This window comes from Dendrobium catenatum, unplaced genomic scaffold, assembly GCF_001605985.2.
Source record: "Dendrobium catenatum unplaced genomic scaffold, ASM160598v2 fragScaff_scaffold_206, whole genome shotgun sequence".
In the NCBI taxonomy this organism is placed as follows: Eukaryota; Viridiplantae; Streptophyta; class Magnoliopsida; order Asparagales; family Orchidaceae; genus Dendrobium; species Dendrobium catenatum.
The window spans coordinates 526,849-538,935 of record NW_021318668.1 but is presented as its reverse complement, the minus strand read 5'-3'; the positions used below and the strand labels follow the sequence as shown (position 1 = coordinate 538,935).

At 33.6% G+C, this 12,087-nt stretch overlaps 1 protein-coding gene across 1 annotated transcript; it reads right to left on the bottom strand.

The window, feature by feature from the left end:
* Window positions 1-8,654: 8,654 nt before the first annotated feature.
* On the bottom strand, window positions 8,655-9,935 carry LOC110093772. Its single transcript, XM_020818756.1, has one exon. The coding sequence runs from the start codon at window positions 9,933-9,935 to the stop codon at window positions 8,655-8,657; it is 1,281 nt and encodes a 426-aa protein (XP_020674415.1).
* Between the last annotated feature and the right edge of the window lie 2,152 nt (window positions 9,936-12,087).

Below are 12,087 nucleotides of genomic sequence, written 5' to 3'. Positions count from 1 at the left end.
TCGAGAGCTTTTATCTTCAATATGTAAAATGAATTCATATCTTCTAAAATTTGATTTGTCTGATTGATTCTATATATTTTGCTCTCTGATTCATCCTTATTATTCTTGATTTCAATTTAAAATTCTGCAATGATGTCTTTAACATTTCATGATTTTTTTTCAAGTCATCAAACTCATCAAGTAATTTCATATGATTGACATCAATTAAAGCATGATCTTTCCTAAGGATTTCATGTTACTTTTGTAGTTCTTGAAATTCTAAGCTTAGACTAGTATGCATTTTCTTTAATTTCCTATATGCATCATGCATGTGTTCAGAAACCTCAAAAAGTTCATTATAAGTCAAGTCATATACCTCTTCTTGATCTGACTGATCAAGATTATCAACCATTAAGCAAAGATTAGTGACTTCCTCTACCTTTTCTGTCTCTGAAGAGTCTGAAGTTGAGTCCGCCCAGAAAGCTCTTTGGAATTTCCTTTTGCCCTTCTTCATAATTGGTTTCTCCTCTACCTTCTCCTTGCTAAGAGTGGCTTTGAGTTTTGGGTAGTCTGACTTAATATGTCCAGTTTTCCTTCACTCATAACAAATAACATCATTTGAAACCTTGACATTTCTATTAAATTTACCTCGATTCCATTGCTGGCGTCTCTTCTACTTCCTCTTCAAAAAGCTTCTGAATTGTCTAGTCATCAGTGCGATGTCGTCTTCATCCTCAGGTTGTGAGTGATCACTCTCTGACTCCTCCATTTTTAGTGCTATGTTCTTCTCCCTTCGTGGTTCACCTGCATCAATCTTTTTTTTGCTAACTCCTTGCTCGTGAGCAATTAGCAAACCAAGAAGATTGTCAATAGAGTAAAGGTTTAAATCTTTAGACTCTATAATTGCAATAATTTTAGTAACATAAGAAGTAGGAAAACAACGAAGAATCTTATTAATCATTTTAGCATTCGTTAGTTCCCGATCCAATGCATGTAAAGCAGGTGACTATTTATGTGAATCTTGTGTACATATCGGAAATGGATTCATTTGGTTCATGCAAAACAATTCATAGTCATGCAAAAAGATATTAAGTCTAGATTGTTTAACCTCATTAATCCCCTCATAAGTTATACAAAGTCTATCCCATATGTCCTTTCCACTCTTGCAAGTAGAAACTCGTATGTAGTCTTCTGATTTAAGAGCACAAAAGAAACTATTCAATCATTTGGTGTTTAGTTGTTCTAAGTCACGTTCTTCTACTGTCCAATCCACAAAAAGTGTTTCAACTCTAACTCCGTCAACTAGTCTAGTTGGTTTTGTATACCCTTCCTGAACTAAGATCCATATACGGTAATCAAGTGAATGTAAAAATGTAGACATGCGTGTTTTTCAAAAATCAAATGGAAGATTGTCAAACAATGGAGGTCTAGTTATAGAGTAACCCTCAGGTGTATTTCAGTTTCAAAATGTAGCCATCTACATTAATCAAAAAGTAGTATAAACTTATGATTTTTAAATATAGCTCTGATACCACTTGTCGAAACTTGTTCAGTATGAATTAGGTTGTTAGACCTAAGTTTATGTCCCAACGGCTAACCAAGAGAGGGGGGGGGTGAATTGGTAATAAAAAATTTATCCCTCTTTTTGAACTTAAAAAACCAAGAATAACTTTAGTGAATTTTTCTAGAAAAGGTTTTTCAACCACAAGTTAAAACAGTAAAAATAAAAGCAGCGGAAAAACTAAAAGACACAAGATTTATAGTGGTTCTGTAAAACACGATCTATATCCACTCCCCAGAGGCACCCTCTGAGTATTGCACTAATACAACTAGTGACTGTCCTTTGTACCCACAGCAAGGCAAAGAAGCCTTTACAAAACTCTCTTCCACCACTAACCGGTGCAGCAGAGAACCGTCATTCTTTTACACTCTCCAAGTGTTGGCAGAGAACTGTCCGTCCTTTCACACACTCTCAGTGTAGGTAGAGAACCCTTTATCCTTTCACACTCTCCAAGTGTAGGCAGAGAACCCTTCATCCTTTCACACTCTCCAAGTGTAGGCAGAGAACAATTCGGCTGTTCACACTCTCCAAGTGTAAGTAGAGAACCCTTCGGCTGTTCACTCTCCAAGTGTCGGTAGAGAACAAGATCTCGTTGACAGATCTTCTCATAAGAAATCTAGAAGGATGAGAAAAAAGAGTGAAGTAATCACAAATCACAAGGGAAGATTCTTACCTTTGAGTACCAAGTGAATCCTTCACGCTCCAGTAGTAAGAATACTCCTTCAAACACTCTCTCACACTCTCTCCTTCACTCTCCCTTCAGTTTACTTGAAGATAAGTAGGAAAAAAGATTAAGTGGCAATTTTAGTTGGACTTTATATAGGAAAGACACAGAAACCATCAAAAAATTACTTATTTTCAAGTCTGTATATAGTGGATCGTCCCGTACGAACGTCAGATCGTCCTGTACAAATATACTTAAATTAGTTACATACAAACCTAATGTATATTGGTATGAACTGACTTCATACCCAATCATCGTCCCGTACGAACTATGTTCGTCCGGTACGAATAGTTATCTCTTGGGTTGCTTTCGACAAACTGCATGACGTTCACAAAATTTCAAGAGACAGAGCACTTCGTCCTGGGATGAATAGGAGTTCATCTGGATGAAAATTTTCCCGAGTGTTTCATCCTTGGATAAATATAGGATTTCATCTGGACGAAAATTTTCCCATGAGTTTCATCCTGGGATGAATATAGGATTTCGTCTGGATGAAAATTTTCTCGAGAGTTTCATCCTTAGATGAATATAGGATTTCAACTGGACGAAAATTTTCCCGAGAGTTTTGTCCTGGCATGAATAAGATGAATCGTCTGGACTATCACCACAAAGTGATAATCCAGATCAGATCATCCCAGGATGAATTGAGAAATTTGTCTAGACGATCAGGACTGAGAAAAATTTTCTCTCTTCCTGTTCGTTCCATTGATCTTTCAAGGGGATTAACTGACTTGATCATCCCGTACGAACATGGTTCGTCCCGTACGATCAATGTGATTTTTTAAAGATCTCCCCAAGTGTGTGTGTGCTAAGCTATTCAATTATAATCATATTTTCTCAAACTCAATTACAATAAAAATAACAAACTTCAATTTATAAACTATCTCATGCTGAATTTGATTTGAAGTCTTTATTAGTCTGGAGTTCGATTATCCTGAAATGTTAGTCCACACAAGAGCAAAAACAATTCTTCAAAAAAGTGTTAGGAGAAAACAAAAACTTAAAATAATAATATTTGGAATCATCAAAACTATACAAGTTGCAAGAAGATAAAACATGTAAATAGAAACTCTCTTAACAATGGGAGGATGCATGGTGCACCTGATTTGTTTGACCAAAATGATAGTAATCATTATTAATGGAGAATTATTTATTAATGATTACACTGCCCAATGATTGATAACTAATGCCATCAAAATGATTGTGCAGGCGCATTTTACTTAATAATGTTAGTGTCATCTTTCTACCATTGGATCTTTTGCTATTCAAAATGAGCAGCTCTAATGTGATCAAATGGGAGATCCAACCAACCAACTTCTCATCACGGTCAGATAGAACCATATAATTATGAAATCTTGAACATTAAGCAAGAGATCAATAGCTGAGATTTTGTAAATTAAAAAATTTACTAAACATGAAACCCTAAAAATAAAAATTACTCATTTTCAAAATGGCCTTGGTCAAAGTGCTTGAAATTTAAAATAGAGGTAGAGTGCATAAATAGAAGCAATGAGGGATTGATTTTGATGTTTAAAAAATTATTGTCATAAAGTTTTTGTTTGTAGAAAACTTTAAAGGGGCATACGCGTTGATTAAAGGAAAGATTAAAATGTCAAAAGGGAATTTGAGCTCACTACTGCTCACATGAGCTACACGAAAAAAAAAACTTAAGAGTTCAAGTTCCCTCCTAATCAAAGTTAAAAAATTACCTAGGAACACTCTAGGGTGGAAAGCAACCAGCCCCCAAAAAATTAGGAAGAACATCTAATAGACCATAGGAATAATCTTTCCACTTAAAATTTTAGGAACCTGTAAAATAACACTTAAAGGATCTTGCAACATAATAAAAACAACATAAGGGAAAAAGAAGAGGCAAATATATCTTATTCAATTGAAATTCAGTTCATAACTAGCCATGATATTATTAGCAGGAGTATTAAAGTAATGTAAAAAGCAGTGAACCAAATTCAACCCAAGACCAACACTACAGAATGTAAAGCTAAGGCACCCATAAAACAAAATTTTGGAATAGCCAATAGTAATATGGCAACCAAAATGACATATCATACAACAAATAATAGGATTTCAAATAAACATAACCATCCAAATGACCACAAAAATCTTAATCACCTATCTGCCTTGATCAAACAAAGACTTCCGAGCTAAAAAAATAGGTAAACCAAGTGAATGTAGTTAACATATATAATCTAGCTCATTCTAGTAGATTCTAAGCAAACAAGAAACCAAAATAACCGTATATTCTCCTTCAAAGTGCACCCAAAAGAAATATAATTATGCTCGGCCAGAACTTCCATAATACAAAAATTACATATGCAAGTTATCATCAGATAATCAAGCACACAAATAAAATAGTGAGTAAAAAATATATAATGAAATTAACATTCTGCACATTACACCTGTTTAGAAACAGGCTAATAGGATAGCATAAGTGCCAAATCCTAATACAAAAATAAGAGTGGCTAAATTTACCAAACTCAAAAAAATCAAAATATTAATAACATTTAAGACAACCCAAAAATACCACTTCCCATAGCAGTTAAATGTAATCCTATCAAGAAAACCCAAATACCAATCAACAAATAAATTATGGCTCATGCTCATACTACCAAGCAATTGCGATGAAAATAACCCATATGTTGTTTAATTCACTTGGAGAACCAAATAAAATAGTGTAAATTTATATACCACCAAAACACCCATAGATTCTAGAGCCACTGCCACACCAACACATCGTCTAAAAAATAGCAATGTTATAGCTAACCCAAATAAGTTAATTATGAATACAAAACCAATGTTTAAAGAAATTTATCAAAATTAACAAAAAACGTACTATATCAGCCCTAGTTAATTGATGACAATGCTAGATTAGATAAGCATAAAATTGATGCAAGTCACTTTTCCCATATTTATATCTCCCTTTCCCACACAAAAAAGGAGAAGCAAGAGAAGAGCAACAAATAAGACAAGGGCTATAACTCATATATATATATATATATAATTATTGCCAAAAAAAAAACACTATGAGTCTTGAACATCAAACAAAAATTATCAAACTTAACCTTCATATCCAAAACCTGATACACATATTCAAATAAAAAATAACACATAGCCCAAAGCCTAATCCAATAAACACCATAATTATCTTTCAACATAGGGAAGGCCTATCTTGTCAAGCCTAATGATGCCTTTAACATAGGATGTCAGTTGGTTGTAAGAAAATTCAATAAGAAATGGGAGATTAAATACAAGATTCGTAATCCAATCAGCATAAGCGTTTCTTTCTATATGAATATGAGTCAGCTTAACATTAATGATGAAAGAAAGTTGCTTAATTTCCTAATAAATCAGAACTACAATTCTTATCATCACTATCTTTGAAGAAATACAACATGTATAAAACATCAACTTCAATCCAAATATTAACGACAACCAAGGAAAGACAAACTTTCAAACCACATAACACAGCCAAACTTAAGCAAAAATAATAGAGCAACAAGGTTAGGGGCAAGCATAAGTAATAATAAAATTCCTATTAAAATCTCTAATGATGCCACCATAGCCATAAGAGTTTACTTTGAAAGATCCGTCAGTATTAAGCTTGAACATTTTTAAGGAGGTTTAATCCAATAAATCAACTTAGAAATATCAGTATTAGGCTTGTCTTGTAAAGTAATACCAAAGTCTATGGCAACAAAGGAAAAAACCTTTAAAATTCTTATAGTTCAGAAGAGTTACATTAAACAAGCTAGAAATCTTAACTTTAATGTTTATAATAATTTGATCATGATTCATATTAATATTATTAATAAGGGAGTATTCCCTTGCCATCCAGAGGTACCAAAAAAATAAGGGAAGGGATGATGTTAGTAATATGACCTCTCGAGTTAGTAAATCAAAGGTGAAGGACATCCTTGATAGTAATATTACCATTAAAATGATTAAATTTCAATATATTGTATCCAAATATTAGTAGCAATGGACTAGAAGTAAAAAACATGATGCAGATTCTTCACATGGTAACAACATTGACACTTGGAAGCCAAAATGAAACCTCTTTTAATTAAAATATCTTCAATAGAGACATACTTATGTAAGAACCTCCAAATGAAAGTAGTAATAGTAGTAAGAATGATTTTATGCCATATCATGGTAAAGACGTTTGAAGTAGTCTATTTAGTTCTAAAGGTATTTCAAGCACCATTAATTTTGAATATGTCATTACTAGCCATATTACACAACAAAAGATCATCTGCATCAGTATTTATAGGAAATTTTAAGATCTAATTAATGATGGATTCAGGAATAACATGAAAAATTTTGAGATAATACTAACAATTATTCTTAATAAAATAATTTACCTTGATAGCAGTAATGGAAACCAAATAAAGCATATGATCAATAGAAGTTAGACCTAGCTAATGATCCTGCCAAAAGAAAAGACTAGCACAAACAATACCCAAATTAATATAAAGCTCCACTTCCCATTTGATATTACAAAGTCTTTTCCATACTCTAGAGTCCCCCTTATTATAGGAAAAAAATAGTTGGATGTTTGCCAACACAATATTTAGAAGTCATAAACTTTAACCAAAGACTATTGTTAGCATGAAAATTAAAAAAAAAAAATAAAGGAAAATGTATGGGCTAATTAGCCAATACTCTTACACCCCAAAGCACCTTCCTCCAACACACCACTAAAGTTATTCCAAGAATTATATATGATTCTAGAATTATCACTTTTACCTATCTAGAAGAACCTATTGAATATTTTTTCAAGTATGTTATAAACATAAATCTTAGGTTGAATATAACGAAAGATATAGGTAGGTAACGAGCAAGGAACACTCTTGATCAACACCAATCTACCACCAAAGCTAAGAAAATTTAATTCCCAAGAATTAAGCTTATTGTTCATTACAAACAGAAATATTAGGTTGAATATAATGAAAGATATAAATAGGTAAGGAGCAAGGAACACTCTTGATCAACACCAATCTACCACCAAAGCTAAGAAAATTTAATTCCCAAGAATTATGCTTATTCTTCATTGCCATAATAAGATCATCAAAAAGGAAAGATCTTTTGCTACCTTGTAAAAGAGGGACACCCAAGTATTTTAAGGGGAGGAAACCTTGCAAAAAACTAGTGATGTGGTTAATAGAAATAATACGATCAGCAGTTAAAAGCTTAGAGGTGATAAAATAACACTTATTTCTATTATAATTTAATCCACTGACCAATAGAAATTGTTTAAAAAATGGATAAGGATATTAACCATAATTATATAACAATTAGAAAAAAAATATAACATCATCAGCTAAACTTAAATTAGAGATAGGTATACCACCTGAAGTTCTATAATAAAGCTTAGGGTGGTTATCATAAAAGTAGGTAAGACCCCTAAAAAGGTATTCAACAATTTTTTTATGAAAAGAGAATGTGAGATTGGATCTCTTTGTATGAAACCATGGGAAGATTTAAAAAAAAAAAATCTTTTCTCTTATCATTAACAGAAATAGAAAACCAAGAACCTACAATATAGTTTGGAATAAAAATAATAAAATTAGAGTTAAACCCAAATAGTTGTAAGATGTGATACAAAAATTTCTAATTAATATTATCATAAGATTTAGCAATATCTAACTTTAAAATAATATTCCAACTTCTCACTTTGAGGTCCAATTATTGAACAAGCTCTTGATCCAATAAGATGTTATAAGAAATAGCTCTTCCTTTGATAAATCTTGTTTGGAAAGGAGAACTAAATTTATAAAGTAAAGGGGATAGGTGTTTCAAATTTGGGCCTAAGTACTGCAATTTTGATGATAACAAACATTATTATTTCTTTTCTATTAGTATTATTGAATATCTATTTTGTTTTCCTTGCTCAAGTGGGTGAGTTAGTGAGTTAGGAGAAATTGGAATTTTGAACTAATCATACAATATGATGTAAATCATATTAGACAAACATTTATATAGAAAATTTTAATTTTTTTTTGAAAGAAAATGCTAAAATTCATTAAAAAAACAACCAAAAACCAACAAATCAAGTCAAACCGAAAGCATCACATTCCTCCTTCAAGAAATATAAGAAAGAAGGAGGAATAAAAGCATCATAAAGATCTTCCCACAAAAAAGATCTAATTAAAGCAAAATTAGCACAAATATCCACTAATTTGTTGTTGTCCCTATTCGAATGAGAAAAAATAATTTGCTTAAAATCAAGCAAGAAGGCCAAATTATCATCAATTAATCTACTAACCTTCCAATTTTTTACCGCATTTTGAAGCATCTTGATGATATTGAGGTTGTCCCCTTCAATGATCACCCCTTGAGCTCAAACATCCAACTTTAAAACACATTATTCAGCTATAAAATCGCAAGTAATTCCAGATATGATACGTCCCAGTGTAAAGAATGATTTCCAAAAGCAATTAAAAAACGTCCCTTCTCATCTCTGGCAACGCCACCGATCCTAGCCGAATGATTCCTCATAAGAGCTGCATCTATATTAATTTTAATCCATCCGGGAGGAGGAAGATGCCAAGTAGAAAACAACCAAAGTTGGTTAGCATCCCAGTTTTCTGTTTGGATATTTAAAAAGTTACTTCTCACAGCCAACGATATAGCATTAGCAGCAATGTAATTATCTGAATCCTCAACTTTGCCATGTACTAGCTTACACTTGCTCCTCCAAACAAGACTAACCGTGGTACAAAAAATATTTGCTGAAAGAGAATTGTTCCCCACATATGTCTGAAGACCTTCCAAGCATTCATCAAGACTATTAAAAATGGGAACCAGAAAGCCCCAACTATTAAGCAGAGCAATAACCTTCCTGAGCTTCGAACATTTCCCAACTAAATGGCTGCTATCTTCATCTTCTCCACAACCCCTTGGACAACCAGAAAAATTGTTAATTTTCCTTTTCATAAGAAAGGAGTTAGAGGGAATGGCATCAATACAAAGTCTCCACCAAAAAAGTTCAATTTTTGGTTTCAACTTAAGTTTCTTCATCCAATTCCACTCAGCAGTCTCTTCCATATGAACCATAGCATCCTCAAACGCCAAGGCTGTAATAGACTTTCCCGTAAATTTACATTTCAGTTCAATAGTATCAGAAATCCTGTCATTTCTAATAGGAATTTCACAAATAAGGTTCAAAAGCTGTTCACCAATAACAACCCTCAATTTATCCTGATTCCAATGGCCATTAGAAATAAAAGAGCTAAGAAAGATATCAGATTCTTCCTGAATATTGACAAATGTAGGCCACGACACAATACATCTGTCCAAAATCCAGGAGCTTTGCATCCATATGATTGAATTACCATTGGATACTTCCCATCTAACAATATTTTTCAGAAAATTGGCTCCCATAGTGATGATCTTCCAAGTTGAAGAACAACCTTTCTTCATTATTCCTGACCACAAGTCTCCTCCATACTTAGCTCCAAGAATAAGATTTAAAAGAGTATTTGGCTTTGAGTAAAAAATCCAAGCAAATTTGGCACATAAAGGACCAACCTTCATAACTGCTGAAAATAAGCCTCTACTACCTTTATTCTCCGGTCTACAAAGTAGATCCCAAGATGCATAATGCAGGCCAGCTTTACCATCATTTTTACTCCATAAGAACCCTCTACACATCTTATCAAATTCCTTTAAAATACTCAAAGGAACCAACGACAAAGTGGATAAAAATAGAGGAAGAGACAGGAATGATGATTTAATTAAAACCAGTTTACCTTCAAGTGAAATGTTCTTTTTGCCCCAAGTATTCAGTTTGCTAGCCACTGCTTCCAATAAAACCTAAAAGTCTGAAGCCTTCATTCTCCTCATGGTCATCTTTATACCGAGATAGCTGAGTTCCTTCACAACCGTGAAATTGAGCTGTTTAACAACCTTTTCTTGAGTACTCCTCCTGGTGTTCTCGCCAAAAAGAATCACGGACTTAGTAGTGTTGACCTTTTGTCCCGTCCAAGCACAATAGTTGGAAATAATCTTCTTTAACTCCTTAACCTCTTTCAACTTAGCCTCCGAGAAGATTAAAATGTCATCCGCATAGAGTAAGTGGGAATCTCTAGGTGCTAAATGAGAGATAGAAATACCCAAACCATTTATTTTTAACAATAAAGCATCTGAAAAAATTTGGGAGCATAAAATGAAAAAAATGGGGGATAAAGGGCAGCCTTGCCTAAATCCACACTTTCCTTCAATCCATTCAGTCTTCTTCCCATTGATCAAAATTCAATACTTGGGATTCAAAACACATTGCAAAATAAGTTCCAAAAATTTACTAGGGAAGTTGAAATGAATAAGAGCTTGCCTTAACGTCTGCCATCCCATACTATCATAAGCTTGTTCCATGTCAAGCTTAATGGCTAACATCCCACTTCTAGACTTGGACCACCTGAATTTGTTAAACACCTCATGAGCCAAAAGCACATGATCAGATAAAGAAAGGCCTTTTTAAAAGCCGCTTGGTCCACCGAAATGATCTTATGTATGACTCTTTCTAATCTATTTAGTAGCATCTTCGCAATTATTTTATATATAGTCATACACAACCTGATAGGAAGGAAATGAACATGTTCTTGTAGACTTCTTATTTTCGGGATCAAAACTATCAAGATCACTTTCCAAGACCGATCCATAACTCATGACTTCATGAAATGATCAATCGCTTGCCAAACATCACCTTTAACCATGTCCCAAAAGTCTTTAAAAAATGAAAATGTCACCCCGTCTAATCCTGGTAAAATGCTCCTCACCGAATTTTCCACAACCTCCTGTAACTCCTCCCTAGTAAACTCAGCATCAAGCATAATTTGGTCAACATTACTAATCACAGCAGATGGATTCGGCCACCCATCTAATGAGCATTTTCTATGTTGCCATTTCAACATGAAAAAATCTGAGAATGTCTTCTGGATAACTGCTTCTTCTTTCGAAATAATGCCATCCTTAGTCTTAATATGATAAATCTAGTTATTACTTCTTATAGCATTGCAAAGGTATGAAAAAAAGATGAATTACAATCACCTTCGTCCATCCATCTTGCTTTAGCCCTTTGTCTCCACCAAGTATTGAGTCTAGCCAAAGTAACATTAAGTTCATTAATTTTAAACCTCAAAAGCTGTAATCTATCAAAAGAGATCCACCCTTCATCCTCCTCCAGATGAATTTCCAAAATTTCATTTTTCAATTTATCTCTTAAAAGATTCAGATTCATGAACTTTGCCTTACTCCAGTAAAAGAGACCTTTCAGAGTCCTCTTGAGTTTCAAATTGAGAACCGACGGTGGATCACCCAAGCAGTTTTTAAGCCAAATTCTCTTCACCAAAGAAACAGCACCATGGTAAGATGCCCAGGTCTCTTCATACCGTATATCCCTGCTGCCCTTTTCCACTGGTTTGTAGATGTCCAATAGTAAAGGAAAATGATCCGATGCAATACGAGATAAGTGTTTAACTATCGCAAGATTAATGTTGTTTAAAGCTGAGGAATTAATCAAGCATCTATCCAACTTCTCTAATATTCGGGCATTACCAGATTTATTGTTACACCAAGTGAACCTTGGTCCCATCGATCTCACCTCATGAAGATCATTGATGATCATGAATTTATTAAAGTCCTTCGATCCTTGAGTTAAGCAAAACTTTTACCTCCTCTTTTTTTTGATTGGGACAATACACAGTTGAAGTCTCCACCTTCTACCAAAGGAAGATCAGATGAACAATGCCTCCCAATATCAGCCCAAAGACTCATCCTTTTGTTAGCATCTACACTGCCATACACC

Coding starts and splice junctions, on each gene's coding strand:
- LOC110093772 (XM_020818756.1), bottom strand. CDS start 9,935: ATGTGTAGAGGGTTCTTATGGAGTAAAAATGATGGTAAAGCTGGCCTG.